Source organism: Microtus oregoni, unplaced genomic scaffold (genome assembly GCF_018167655.1).
Source record: "Microtus oregoni isolate MIOR12 unplaced genomic scaffold, Mior012 000013F_ref0000133, whole genome shotgun sequence".
In the NCBI taxonomy this organism is placed as follows: Eukaryota; Metazoa; Chordata; class Mammalia; order Rodentia; family Cricetidae; genus Microtus; species Microtus oregoni.
Window position 1 is genome coordinate 14392696 of NW_024543072.1, and position 15206 is coordinate 14407901.

The 15206-nt window shown below is 42.5% G+C and overlaps 1 protein-coding gene across 1 annotated transcript; it reads right to left on the reverse strand.

The window, feature by feature from the left end:
• Nucleotides 1-10401: 10401 nt before the first annotated feature.
• Nucleotides 10402-11129, reverse strand: LOC121455227 (glutathione S-transferase P-like). The gene has a single exon (XM_041662848.1). The coding sequence runs from the start codon at nucleotides 11064-11066 to the stop codon at nucleotides 10434-10436; it is 633 nt and encodes a 210-aa protein (XP_041518782.1). The 5' UTR covers nucleotides 11067-11129; the 3' UTR covers nucleotides 10402-10433.
• Nucleotides 11130-15206: the final 4077 nt, after the last annotated feature.

Consider the following 15206-nt stretch of genomic DNA (forward strand, 5'->3'; position numbering starts at 1 on the left):
AAAAGGTAAATAGTAGAAACAGCCAATCAGAGAACAGACCTCTGCCGGAAGGGCGGGTTCAGTGGGGGAGACGGGGGCTAGGCTTGGGGACCGGACCAATGGAGATTTGTGGTCGGAAACGTCACAGTCGGTGCTCATTTTGGGTGTGGGCCGCGAAGCCGAGGCGACCATTTTAGCGCTGGGCAGCGGAGTTCTTCGTTTCTTGCGTAGCTTTTCCTTGGCAGCGGGCACTTGTTAAGAAATGAGAGACCAGGCGGTGGCGGGGAAGAGACAGAAATCTTTAATAAATAAATTAATTAATTAAAAAAATGAGAGACGGGAGGTGGTGGCGCACTGCTTTAATCCCAGAGCTGGGGGGGGGGGGGGTAAAGGCAAACTCCGTGAGTTCAAGGCCAGCTTAGAATTACTTTCGTTTTTTTTTGGATCTAGGTTTCACAATGAATTTTCACATATAAGTTGAACTTTAATTCTGTTTAAGAGTCATCATAAAACACGTTTTACGCCGAGAACGTAAAGTTTGGGTTAATCGTATGGTCGTGGTGGCTGGAACGATGTTTACCAACCCTAAGAGGTACAATTCAGTCAAACTTTCGTTAATTTCTTAATGTTTACCACTGCTGGGTACCGTGGGGCTGTAGGTAGGCAGGATGTCTTGAGCTATGTGATATGTACTTGATACCCTCTCCTTTTAATTCATTGTGTGAACTTTAAGGGATTTGACACTGGTTTTGTGAGTTTTTGCATGTGTAAATTTACCTCGAATTACTTCTGAGGAAGAGGAGCGAAAAAACCTTGTGTATTTATGGGATGAAAGGATTCATCTGAACATTTTAAGTGTTTTACTATTGTTATTAAAATACATGCACTATGTATAAATATATTAGTAAATAAAATTTTCTTGAGAGTTTTAGTATATTGACTTTGTGGTTTGGCAAGAAAATAATGGCAGTGGTATACATAGCGAGTTACAGAACAGCCAGAGCTGTACAGAGACCCAGCTTCGAAAGAAAAGAAATCCTGTCTTGAAAAACCATAAATACATACATACATACATACATACATACATACGTACATACTACATACCAAGGAAACGTCCTCTCCTGATACGCTCCTTATCCTGGTTTAGTTTTAGGCACACCCTTTCCACAAAAACAAACTGCCTTACTGAACCAGTTTCACTTTGTTCATGCGTTCCTAACTGTAACACTGAAAATATTCTGGGTTTGATTCTATCAATAGTATATGGAGAAATAAGTCTTGAACTGGAGAGATGGCTCAGGTGTTACAGAATAGGCTCACAACAAAAAATATAAGAGAAATAGCTCTACTCCCCACTGAAGCATTGCAGTAGCCTTCACAAAAACCCTTAGTAAGAGGAAGAATAGCTTGTGTTCTGTTACACAAGTATAGCCTGAAGCTTGGGAAAAAAGACAAAACATAAAAACAACAACAACAAAATGATATTAAAAGGTTACAAGGACAATAGCAAAAAACAAAAACTAGAAAAAAAACTGACTAGATTTCACCAACCAGCAATAGCCGGCTCAAGAAGCAGGTTGGCTGTAATCAATAATTGCCACATTTGTTAAGTATGTTTTTATGACAATCATAAGGCGTGCTTTTCAATTGTGGCACTATATCCTCTTTCAATGGGAAGGTGGTGGCCTTTTAACTCCCCCAAATTCTAGAATACTGCCGGAACTTGGTATGAACAAAAGTCTTACCCAGTGGTGTGGTAAGCTATTAAAGTATTTGCCTGAAGGTTTTAAAAAGAATGCCAGTGTTTTCATGATTAAAAGATTTATAAGGTGGGAAGATAAAAAGATTTGAATACTTTTTTAAAATTTTATTTACTTATTGTGTACATAGTGTTCCCACCTGCGTGTATGTCTAGATGCCAGAAGAAAGCACCATATCTCATTACAGATGGTTGGGAGCCATCATGTGGTTTCTGGGAATTGAACTCTGGACCTCTGGAAGAGCAGCCAGTGCTCTTAACCTCTGAATCATCTCTCCAGCCCCTTGAATTCTTTATGATAAAACTTTACACTATTTGACAGAAAAGACTAATTAATAGTTCTTATACTATCTTTAGTCCCTAGTAAACAGTATTTACTGGATGTTCATTCTGAACCAAGCAATAGGGATGATTAGTACCTGAACCATGGATGATACTGTTGCTTTTAGGCATTTCCTTTCTGGTGGAGTCAGAAAACAAAATCATAATGTTAGGTGGTAATAAGGACTACAAAGAAGGGTAAAGCCCTAGAGGTCTTGTACTTTAGGATAATTAACAACATTTAAAATTTATGGCCCTTTATTATCTCCTAAGCAATTGTTTATTGTGATTTATGATCATCTCACCAGGTGAATCTTGACAGACATAATGATTTGCTCATTATAAGGGTAATAAAACAGTCTGACGGCATCAGAGTTCCTGTGTCTTTACTCTGCAAATGGTGAGAAAACTCTAGCGGAAACTATCACCAAAGACATTGACTATAGGGAACATAGATGGAGGATGAGCAATTTAAACTTCATGTTGTCACACACAGGATCGCTGTGTAACTCCTACAATTGAAAGTCTTTTCCCTACATCTACAGTATCTGAAATAAACAAAGTCTAAAAGCCAGTGACTCGGGGTTCCTATTAATTAATTAAGCCTTAGTCTTTGTAGAGACAGTAAGTTTTTGTTCCCTCTCTATTTTTCTTTCTTACATTTGAGGCTTGTCATATTAGATATTTTGAAACATGGAATCACTTGCTCATATAATAAGATATGCTCTTGTCTGCCAGTGTAGGTGGAGGAGAGATTGAGGGTTTAGATGGAGAGAGAGATAGAAAAGACAAAAAAAGAAAAAAAAAAAAACCCAAAACCTGGGCAACATGCTGAAAGCTGCTTTAAAAACACATTATGTAATGTTATCAATAATACAGAAAGTAGGCAAAAAAGTAACAGTTCTATAATAGCCACTAATGGTTGGTTTTTGTGGGGGTAGACATCCCTATTATTGTGGTCACTTTATTTGTTCTATTGTATACTTTTCTGAGATAGCCCGAGAGGCTTGTCTGTCCCCTGTAGAGCACACATTAGAAAGAGTTTAAATAGCTTAATTGGATTTAACAAAGGACAGAGCTTTTCTAAGTGAGTATGGAAAAGGGCAAAGTTATCAGGGGTTTTCATGAGAGAGATTATAATGTACTATGGGTTTGGCTTGGGTCAAGATGAAGGCTGAGAAGGAAGGGAAACTGTAGGGAATAGATTAGAGGACTTTGAAATTATATGTTTCTAAAGCTAAGTGTGGTGGTATACTTTTAAATCTTAGGTGTTTGGAGGGCAGAGGCTAGTAACACAGATAATCACGTCAGGCCCCTGAGCGGGCCAGCTTAACTGACTGTGTACTGACCCGCGCATGCGCGCAGGAAAGATGTAGCCTGCCAGGTCCCCAAGGGCAGGCCAGTGCAGGTGCCTGAATGGTAGCGTCCAGATTGACCTGGATCATGAGAGGAGAGGAGTGAAGGGGAGAGCGAGAGAGGGAAGAGGAGAGAGTGTAATAGATGAAGAGAGGTCGAGGAGTGGAGCCAAGAGCATGCATTGCCAAAATGACTGGGTTTTATAGGAAAAGGGAAGCTGGGGAAAAGGAATCGAAGCTTGGGGTAGAAAGGTTTAGGGTAGAGGGGTGGGAGTTGGGGATGACGAGTGCGGAGGAGACAGGACTTTGTAACCAGTACTTTGCTGGGAGCCTGGCAGCCAGCATCCACTCTGATAGGTACCTCAGTCATTTGTCCCAGGTTTCTTTGAGACTTAACAGATGCCCCACAAAACAACAAGAGTAGTGAAAGGTACCCAAGCTGGGGATTTCAATGAAATGAAGTTGTTATGAGAAGCAAAGTATATCTGAAGTTGGTATTTTAGAGGAAATAATTCTCGGTTATGAGAGTGACCTGAGGGTATGTGACTTGGAGAGCTCCGTATTGGATGAATGATGAATCAGAGAATGGTGACAACAGGTAGGTGTCGCAGGCACCGTTGTGACGTCTCGGAAATGTCCACGTTGCTACGCCCAGAACCTGCAAGTATTTACTTACTTACAGGCACATGTGATTATGTAGGAAGTCATTGCATGTCCGTATGTCCATCCTGGATTGTCTGGAAAAAGTTGGGTAACTTAAGACATGGAGGTGTGTGTATGTGTGTGTAAATTTTTTTCATTTCAGAGCACAGTTGTTCCAAGCAGGATTCCTTCTCTCCTCTGTATGACAGGAAACTGGTCCCACAGACTGCCTTTCCAGGCTCCTGTTCTCCTGGCTGCTGCTTAGGTTCAAACACTGGGAAGGCAGAAAGAATCTGGTCGTTCCCATGCCTTTAGTGGGATTTAAACATCCTGGTGTCTTTTCTGTTGTTCTGTTTCTTGTAAATGACCTGGTTCAGGTGGGGGATGTAGTATCCCCTGTAGAAATATACTCTAGGTTCTAGATTTCTAAAGTCTAGAAGGATGCAAAAAGAGTTTGAGAGAAAAGGGTATGCCTAGTCTTGATGGGCAGGAGGGAGGGGTTCAATCCACCGAGGCAGTGCAAATCTAGGAGAGAAGTCACATGGCGAGTCAGAGGCCTATGCACCCTATCTTGTAACAGCAAGTAGGCTCTAAACAGAAACTTAAAACCTGTTTCCATAATAAAAGTCATGGAAGATCACAAGTCATTATGATTTAAATTTGAAGAAAAGAAAAAATGTCATGACTTTTAAAACCAAGTGATGGAGCGTTCCAGAACCCATTTCACTCAGAGGGAAGGATCTTCCTCTTCTTCATGGTCCAGGAACTGACACTGGAGTGGTAAGAAGAGAAACATAATCCTCCCTTTGTACTTAACCTTGTGGTAAAAATTAGTGACATGTTCACATAAATATTGTTTATCGGGCTTTAGCTTTTAAAATTAACTGAGTGTGAAGAACAGAAGTCTTGATTTGGGTTGCCACAGAGACTGTTGTCAACAGCCTTTGTGCTGCAGAAGGAAAGTGAGGGTGTAGAAAGTCAAGGGTGGAGAGTGGAAGGGAGGGAGGGCTAGGGCACAATGCTCTTCACTTTGTGAAGGGAAGAAAGAACCCAGTAGTAACGTTGACGGAGAAAGAACACTACTGTGTTATTCAAGACTTGAGGTAGCAGGAGTAGAGTTCAAAACAGCACTTTGTTGGCCCACACTTGGCAGTGCTTGTAGCCACTGTGAGTTCTAGATAAGACCTGCAGTCAGAACAGCAGGAAGAGCTAGCTAGGGTGGAGATAAGGGTTCAGACAGCCTGTTTCCAGCTACTGCCTATATTTTTTTTCCAATTGTTGCTTTAAACATCAAGGAATTTCTGAATATAGTGAAATAACACTTGCATTCCTGGTCTCTGGGAAATTCACCTATATTTTCTCCATTTTTTTTGAGAAAGTTTTGCTTTTCCTCATATAGGAGATAGATGAAGTCCAAATCCTCGTATTAACAGAGGCAATATAGAATAGTGATTAGGAGCAAGCCTCAAAATTCTTCGTGGTGAGATGCTAGAGAAAGGATGAAACTTGGATGTGTTTCTGTTTTTTATCCACAAAACTGAGCCATTAAGCCTTGTGGTGATTCTCCAATGGCCATTCTGAGGATGACATGGGTCAGTCTATGGGAACCATATAGGTCAGTGTTCAGCACCCTGCAAGCACTACCTGGTACTTTTTTTTTTAAAATGTTGTTGCAGTCCAAGATTGTTTATAATCTGGTGGCAGGACAGCTCCCCAAGTACATCTGTCCTTCCTTGAACTGTTTGCTTTTCTTTACACACAGACTATTTTCCCACGTTGTCTCTTCCCATCACAACCAAACTCCTTCAGAGTCCAGCTCCCATGTGACTTCTCCATGTAGCTTCTGATTCTGATACTGGAGGTACCCCTAACCTCCTCTCCACAGCACACCTTCTGGTACCAAAAGAATCTCCTCACTTCATATTATTGTTAAAAGTGAAACCATAGACTTTAAATTCAACAAAGTTTAACTAACACTGAATGGTTCATAAGTCAGGCAAGACTCCCAGGCAGAATGAGTTTTAAGTCACTGTGGGCTGCCATGTGGTGGGGCAACATTTATAGACAAAGGGAAGTGACAGGAGAAACAGAACTGAGGGCTGAAGATGGTGGGATGGGGGTGTTATTCTTTTTTAAAAAATGCTGCAAGATCCCCACGGCAGTAGGCAATCATCCGAGTCACAGCACCAATAATATTCTTTTTTAAAAATGCTGCAAGATCCCCGAGGCAGTAGGCAGCAGAAATGCTGTAGGTCCCAAATGATGGTAGCGGGCCATGTGGTGGCAGGCAGCAGGCTCTGGGAGCAGCCAGTCCCAGGCAGAAATGGCTGCTGGTCCCAGAGCGGTGGTCTGAGCAGTGGTGGTGGCGGGCCAGGTGGTGGCGGGCCATGTGGCGGCAGACAGCAGGCCCTGGGAGTAGCCAGTCCCAGGCAGAGACAGCTGCTGGTCTCAGAGCAGTGGTGGCGGGCCATGTGGCAGCAGGCAGTGGGCCCCAGGCAGAGATGGCTGCTGATTCCCTGAGCAATGGCTGGTCCCAGGCAGGGAGACACATGGCAGGCGGGCAGAAGACAGAAACATGGATTGACACGACATTCAGGGTGAGGTTGAATGTTTATTCAGGGGGTTATGGAGGAGGAAGGGTGAAGGGGGGGACAGAGAGAGAGGGAGAGAGAGAGAGAGGGAGAGAGAGAGAAGAGGAGAAAGAGACAGAGAAGGGGGGAAGCAGAAAAGTGGGGAGAGAGGCAGAAGCGAAGCTGCCTCTCTGAGAGGAAGATGGAAAAGAGAGAGAGCTCAGGCCGGAAGCTGAAGATCAGCCTGCCTCAGCGGATGGGGAGGGGAATGGGTGTGGCTTGTCTCTTAAAGGGACCAAAACCATAACAGGGGGGGAAACTGACCACTGCCTTCTTTGATCTGGTTTGTCCCAGAGTCCTTGACTGCCTGTGACTCACACCTAGTCTCCTACACTTGTTCCTGGGGTAAGACACGTGCTGTTGATAAATTGTGCTGCAGTTTGCACCTGCAAGGAGCCTCTAGGCTAACCTTAACACCGGGACAGTTCCAACATTGTATTCTACTGGTTGTGGACGAGGCACAGGTTTTTCCACTCAGGTCCTGCGTTCCTGGAGGAAGGAGTATTTTGCTTTCAAGTAGTTGGCAGAAAGTAGGTATTTATTCCTCCAATATTTAAAAATGTAAACTAACGAATTCATGAAGAAACACACAAACAAGAAAATTTGGTAATATCCCTTCCCTGACAAATCAGGAAGCTTTCTTGTTTTTTTTTTTTTTTTCCTTGTAACTGGGTAAGACTTAGAAGCGGTCTTGATAATAAATCATTGTTTCCATTTCCTGTAAATCTCTTGCAACTTATAGCTGAGGCTCATTAAACTCTTTTTCCTTTGTGTACTGAAAAAAGACCAGAATTTCCCTCCAAAATACTGACTCACCTCTCTGTGACATTTGAACCAGTTAAGTTACTACCTGGAGCTTATTTGTGGAAGGCAGGCATTTTGCCTCCTGTTCCTATAGGTGGCGCTAGCTGAGCATGTTAAAATCACAAAGAGGCCTGAAAACTGACCCTGTTTGGAAAACAAATGAATGTCCATTTGCTTTACACCCGTTCTCTCCATCAGGCCTTTTGCTTCATTGTATTCATTTTCCTCATAGAGAATATTGCTAAGCACTGTTCTAGAAATGCTGTACTAACATGGGCCATTAAAACCAGATCTCCCAGCTTGGTGCTGGAGCAGGGTTTTAATCCTAGCACTTGGGCAGCAGAGGCAGGCAGATCTGTGGGTTCAAGGCCAACCTGGTATACAGAACAAGTACCAAAACAGCTAGGGCTACACAGAGAAACCCTCTCTTAAAAACACCAAACCAAAACAAAATACAAGAATAAAATCAGGTTTGCCAGCAAGAGACTATCTCCAGCGTCCTTTGTAATTCCACTTTAAAGAAACCTAAACATTATATAAATCACTCACAGTATCTATAGTGATTCCAAATCTATTACGCTGTAGGATTAGTTAAAAGATGTAATGTCCTAATCACACCTGGTTAAACACAAAATGCTAATTATTAATATAATGGAGCTATGCTTATTTCAGAATTTCATATTTTAATTTTTGTGTTTAACCTCCCTGAAGCTTTTTTTTATTATACCTGGCATTGCCTCATTTTAATTTTCAATATTATTTTTGTGTTTTGAGTGTAAGCTTTTGATATTATTATGCTTGGGGCAATATTTTATGTTCAGCAAACAATTTATAGAAAGATTGAAAGTAAGGATCCTGAGCTTTGCCTTTGAGTCCAATGTGAAAAAACCCAGCAGTGAGGTGGGGAGGCAGGGAAGCGCTTGCTTCACAATTGTGAGGACAGATCTGATGACCAGAGCCCTTCCAAAAAGCCAGCCAGCTCCGGGGCTGGGGAGATGACTCAGTGGGTAAGAGCTCTTGTTGCTTCTTCAGAGGACCTGAGTTCTGTTCCCAACACCCATTCCAGGTGGTTCACACCAGTCTATAACTCCAACTCCAGGAGACCCAGTGTCCTCTTCTGACCTCTGAAGGCACCCACATGTAACCCCATGCACGTACACACATGTGTACACACACACACATGCACTATACTAATAAATAAGCTCATTGAGACAGGAAATAAGCCAGTAGTCTCTGTTCCTCTTTTAAAAATATACTCATTCCCTGGGGTTCTCAGCACACACATATACTTGCATGCACACATTCATGTACATGCATCATCTATATGAAAGAAGTGATCAAAGAATCATTTTGAATATATACAAGTAGAGGACACACGACATTGACTACTTTGGAAGCTGGATAACACTTCTGCGAGCAGGGGAAATGTACAAGGAAATGGAAGCTCTCTGCTTGGAGTTCTGTGCTTGGGAAGGGTTCTGGTTTTGCTCTCTTGCAGTTCTTGATAATTTAATATTTTTCCTTTTTGTGTCTGGCCTTACAAAATATGCGTCTGGTCCTGTTTTGGGGCTTATTGACTTTAAAAATAAGTTGCAGGGTCAAACTAGGGAATTTAATAGATGCCATTCCCTGTGTGATTGTCTATAGGGTTTTGAGATTGTATAAAATGGGGATGCAATAAAACTTTCCAACAATGACCTTTGTACAGGGTCGCTGCCAGTGGATCGTGGAGCAGCTTTCTCTGCAGAGACTCGGGGAAGGCAGCTCAAAATGCATCACTAGCTTTGCACACCAAATTTCAATGTGCACACTCAGCATGCTCAAGCCGAAGACTTTTTCTTAACTAGTTCTGACATTATTCCAGAACTACACTTATTACTTCTCCTTGTATTCATTTCTTGAGGAGATGTCATACAGAACGCATTTTCTGGAAGGTGGAATACATTTCCTTCCAGTTCTAAGCTAAGGCAATGAGTAAAGATAGAATTAAATCACCTATGTATTTATCCAGGTGCAAGGGCAAAGACCTAGCATTGCATTAATAACTCGACTGGATGTTGAAATTTGGGGCCGAGATGTATAACTATGTTCCCAGCATCCTTTGCACAGAGGCTATTATCAGCTGGTCCCATGTCTGTGCTCATCAGCAGAAAATACACGGGTCTGTGCTCATTACATATCTCCTTGGAGTGAGCCTGCTTTCAAGTTTTAAAATTAGATCTGAGGAGAATTATCTGAGCCTGTGTTGGCTTTGCTTCCTGCTGTGTATCCTAAGTGCCCATCCTGGTGGACTGTACAGCGTTCTAGGTACTAATTTGTTGTAGTTATTTAATGTTATCACTTAACTAGCTAGAACCTTTGCTTCAGAACTTTTAAAAAATTATTGATTTATTTGTATTTTTTGTACATTGGAGTTTTGCCTGTGTGCGGGTGTCAGATCCCCTGGAGCTATAGACAGTTGTGAGCTGCCTTGTGGGTGTTGGAAGTTGAACTCAGGTGTTCTGCAAGAGCAGTCAGTGCTCTGAACCACTGAGCTGCCTCTCTAGCCTTTGTCCCCAAATTTATAATACACATTTTTTTTTTTTTTTTTTTTTTTTTTTTTTTTTTTTTTTGGATTTTTCGAGACAGGGTTTCTCCGTAGCTTTTGGTTCCTGTCCTGGAACTAGCTCTTGTAGACCAGGCTGGCCTCGAACTCACAGAGATCCGCCTGCCTCCGCCTCCCGAGTGCTGGGATTAAAGGCGTGCGCCACCACCGCCCGGCTATAATACACATTTTAACAGGGGCTCTTGGAGACAAAACTTATGGCACCATAGATGTGGCTCAGCAAGTGTTCTAAGAACGTGCCTGGATACTTAATGTGATGGAATTCTTTTTTTTTTTCTGTCTTACAAACTTTATTAGTGCTGGGAAAGGAGGACAGGCAGCTCCGGTCTCTCCCTACATTACTGCTTGCCGTTGCCATTGATGGGACGGTTCAAATGGTCAGGGGAGGACAGGAAGGCCTTGATCTTGGGCCGGGCACTGAGGCGTGCCACATAGGCACTGAGCAGGGGGAAGTTGTCCAGGCAGCCAGGGGCCAGGACCTGGTGGATCAGCAGCAGATCTAGCAAGTTGTAATCGGCGAAGGAGATCTGGTCACCCACGATGAAGGCTTTGCCTCCTTGGTTCTGGGACAGCAGGGTCTCGAAAGGTTTCAGGTGTCCAGGCAGGGCCTTCAAATAGTCATCCTTCCCTTCCTCATATTTGGTGTAGATGAGGGTGATGTATTTCAGGCGAAGGTCTTCCACCCCATCATTCACCATATCCACCAGGGCAGCCTCCTTCTGATCTTTTCCATAAAGCCCAAGGGATCGGCCCAAGTGCCTCAAGATGGCATTAGATTGGTACAGGGTAAGGTCTCCATCCTGAAACTTGGGGAGCTGCCCATACAGACAGGTGGACTTGAGCAAGCCTTTCATCCAAGTATCTATGGACACCACCTCCTCCTTCCAGCTCTGGTCCTGGTCAGCCAGTAGTATGCGCATGGCCTCACAGCGCCCTCGAACTGGGAAGTAGACAATGGTGTACGGCGGCATGGCTGCTGCGTAGACGGAGGCACGAATTCCGAGCTGCGTAGACGGTAACGGATCTTGGGTGTGGACGCCCTGTAATGGAATTCTTGAGTTTCGAGTAAAACAGAATGATGTTTAGATTCAAATCCTTTTGTGTGGCAGTATTTATGTTCTACCCTTCTACTTTGGGAAGTAGACAAGCAGCTCCCATTTTAATAGGCTCAAATCCTCCAGCAAGGAAGAGAATTATTTACTCGATTGTGAACAATTTCTGGGGGAGAGTCAATCATGAGCCTCCTGTGTGACTGGTTGGACTCTATCATAGCAATTTTGTGTCTGGTCCTGGCTCTGAATTGCAGGGTATTTCGCTGAACTCTCCAGCACCCTGGGAAGAAAAGCTTTCTATGGGATTACAGTCCTTGCTGGTCCTTCAATTGCTTGTCTGCTCCTCTGGCTTCTAACAGCTCTTTTTCTCACTTGAGGAAGAAGTTTTCTCTTCTAATACTTCAAGGGTCTATTAAAAGAAAATAAAGAAGTCAACTTCTTTTCTGCCTCTATAAGTAAGAAAGAGAGGAGAAAATAAGGTTGATTCATTTGACACTCCTCATTTCTTTTCAAAAGGTTTATTTATATTTATGAATGTTTGCCTGCCTGTATATATGTACATCATGAGCATGCAGCATCTGCAGGGGTCAGGAGTGGGTATCAGAATCTCTAGAACTTGAGTTAAAGATGGTTGTAAGCTGCCATGTGTGTGTTCAGAACCAAATTGGATACTCTGTAAGAGCAGTCAATGACTTCCCCACCGAGCTGTCTCTCCAGCCTGTCTATCGGGCCGCCTCTCCAACTTGTATGCGTTTCTCTTGTCCGAGAACTCTTAGTTATTGTATCTGTGTGCTATTCATTTGCCCTTTACTGAAGCATCAGCTTATAAAGCTTTCAAGAAAGAACCTGGGAACCCAAAAGTCAATAGTACTCAAAGAATTGTCCACACTTATATAGAGAGAAGTGAACCAGTCTCAGTCAACGCAAATGAGCAGGGTTAACATTTGTCTGGAAAGAAAAGTTATTTCAACTGTTTGTCAAGGTAGAAGTCTCTAAGCCATTTTATTTGCCATCTTCACAGATACCAAAGTCACTCACCTGTTGGGAATATTTTCAAACAAATTTATTCTCCCGTGGGAAATTATATAAAATTTAGGATGATACATTTTAACACCTGAATATTAATGCAACCTTTCCTAACTGCTGGCATAGAGAGAGAGAATAAGCCAAGGGAAGATGTGTCTTATGGTTAAGGTGATGGACACTGGCATCCAGAGTTATAGAAAAGTCAACTCTCTGGGAATATTTTAAGGAGTTGGGTAAGGCTGTGTCATGTATGCACCCACAGTTTTCTAACAGTGATGTACATTGTGTGTGTGTGTGTGTGTGTGTGTGTGTGCGTGTGTGTGTCAGAATTTAAGCAACGAGACAAGGAAGAGCAGGACTATGCACTTTGTGAATGTGCAGATGGGTGCCCATCATGGAAACTGACTATAGTGCTCACATTTGAGATGAATCAGTTCAGAGGGCCAAATTCTGTTTTGTGACCTATACTACTGTAGGGTATTACAGTCTGCTAGATATTTTATTTAAGAACTTTTTTGTTCTTTGTTTTTGTTTTGGCATTGTCTTACTATGTAGTTATGGCTAGCCTATGTATGGTCACAGTATAGATTAGGATAACCTTTAATTCACAGAGATCTGCCAGCTTCTATCTCTCAAGTGCTGAGGTTAAAGGCATAAACTGTCAGGCCCAGACAGAAGTTTTGATTAAGATATTGGTAAAACAGACTAGTTGGTTTATAGACTAGGTTTACTTATCTATGACATGTCATATGTTGAATGTCAAAATCATCACATAAGAGTCCAGTGGATTTGAAAATCACAGTGCTTGGATTTTTAGTCCTATATTTGCTGTTGGATAATGCTTTTGTACACGGTAGAAATTTGTCACTTGTATTGATTTAATAAAATGCTAATTGACCAGTAGCCAAGTGGGCAGTAAAGTTGGGGCAACCAGGCTAAGATAATTCTAGGAACAGGAAAGGCAAAGATGTAATCATCAGCCAGATGCAGAGGAAACAAGATGAGAATGCCTCCCTGAGAAAAGGTACCAAGCCATGTGGCTACGCATAGACAAGAATTATAGATTAATTGAAGTTGAAAGAGCTAGTTAATAATAAACCTGAGCTAATATGCCAAACATTTTATAATTAATATAAGCCTCAGTGTGTTTCTTTGGGACTGAACAGCTGCAGGACCAGGCAGGAGAGAAGTTTCTCTCTACATATGTTAACTAATGAAAAATTAGGAAACTGATTACGGACTCTCTTTCTCTTTCTCTGTGGTTGTGTGTGTGTGGGGGCATGCCTAAAGATGAAACAGTGGGACTTTTAGGATGGTTGAATAAAGGTGCTTGTGGACCAAATCTGATGACCTGAGTTTCATCTCAGGACATACACGGTGGAAGGAGAGAGCTGACTCTCATAAGTTGTCTTTTGATCTGCACACATGCACCATGACATGCCTTCTACAAGTAAATGTTAAAAAAAAAGGTGGTGGAGGCAACAATGTACTATGCTGTAAATTTTTTAAGACTAGCTCTCAGGCGTGCACATACACTTAGTTAGGGTGATTTTCTCTTCCCTGGATCCTGTCTATATTTGTTAATTGGAGTTCTTATAAGGAAGAATCACTAAATAGTTTTGAGGATGGACAGGATTGCCCTGATGCTGATATGGATGATAGACTGAAAGGAAGTCGGGCAGATAGTAGAGAGACTGCAATAGTGGAGATTACAAGGGCTTGAACCTTGGTGGGACAATAAAGATACAGGCAGTCAATATGAGAAACAGTTAAAAGGTAGAGTCAAGAGAATTTGATGGTCACATTAAGAAAGATGCTATCGAGATTTCTGAATAAGTTTTTTTTTTTTTTTTTTTTGCTAAAATAAATTTACTTGTGGATATGCAAGTTTGAGGAGACCATGGGACATACAGGGAAGGTTGTCTAAGAAACTGACCATATGAAAAGTCTTGAAGAGAGGCCTGGTATAAAATTACAGATCTTTAAATTATTAATTCATAAATTGGAGCTGGACTCATGGAAATGAATGGCACTGCTCAGGAAAATTTGTAGTGAGAGAAGTCCTAGCAAGGTAAGGGAAGCCAACACTCAAAGACAAGGAGAGGGCAAGTCATTCAGTGAGAGAATGGAAGAAGTGTCTGTGAAGTACAGACTACACACTGGCACCCAGAGTTTCAGAAAAGTCTACATGGAAAAAGCCAGCAGGTAGTATTGCTGCTGTGAGCTTTCTGTGGTCATATTAGATCAGGTGCTTCCCCTTTCAAGAAGTTGGAATCCTCAGATATGTTGCTTTTAAATTGTGAACAGTTTCAAGAGGACAGTCAATCACCAGGGTGAGTGTGGTTTGCTGTGACTCCTTCTGCTCTGGTAACTTTGTCTGTAAGCCGCAGACTGTCTGTCATGCCGTGCTCTCCTGTAGGGATAAGAGGAGAGATGGTGTGGAATAAGATGGAAAAGAGATGGGATGCTATGGGAGGTGACCTTTTAAGAGATCGTTATTCCATCCCCTCTCAGTTCATACACAGACAGAGACTATGGGTGTAGGTACCATATTTATATTTCAGACCCTAGCAGGGCTAACGCTCTAGACGGCTCCTTACCCGGCTGTCAGTGCATGTGTGCACTTGTCTGGTCCCAAATCACTTCCAGGCACTTTATTTCAGTGCTACATCTCAACTTAGCTTCTTTGGCTGGAATGCTTGGCCAAAGGCTCCGTGTGTGTGTGTGTGTGTGTGTGTGTGTGTGTGTGTGGTGAAGAGGTCAATTCATTCCGCGTGACCAGGCAAAGCAGGAAGTTCAGGACGGGGCCTCACAAACACTTCATCATCAGTCGAATGGAGAGCAAAGTGAAAGGAGAGAGGATAGCTCAGCTCAAATCTATCCCCATGAGGGGAAGGGCAATCCAAAACACATGCCCTGCTCAGGGAGAAGCAAGGATATTGCCAGTGTGTAATGTTTCTCCATGTGGAGGTCAGATTTGTGCTTCCTTTATTCTACCCAGAGAAAAATGTTTGCTTCTAGACTATCATCTGA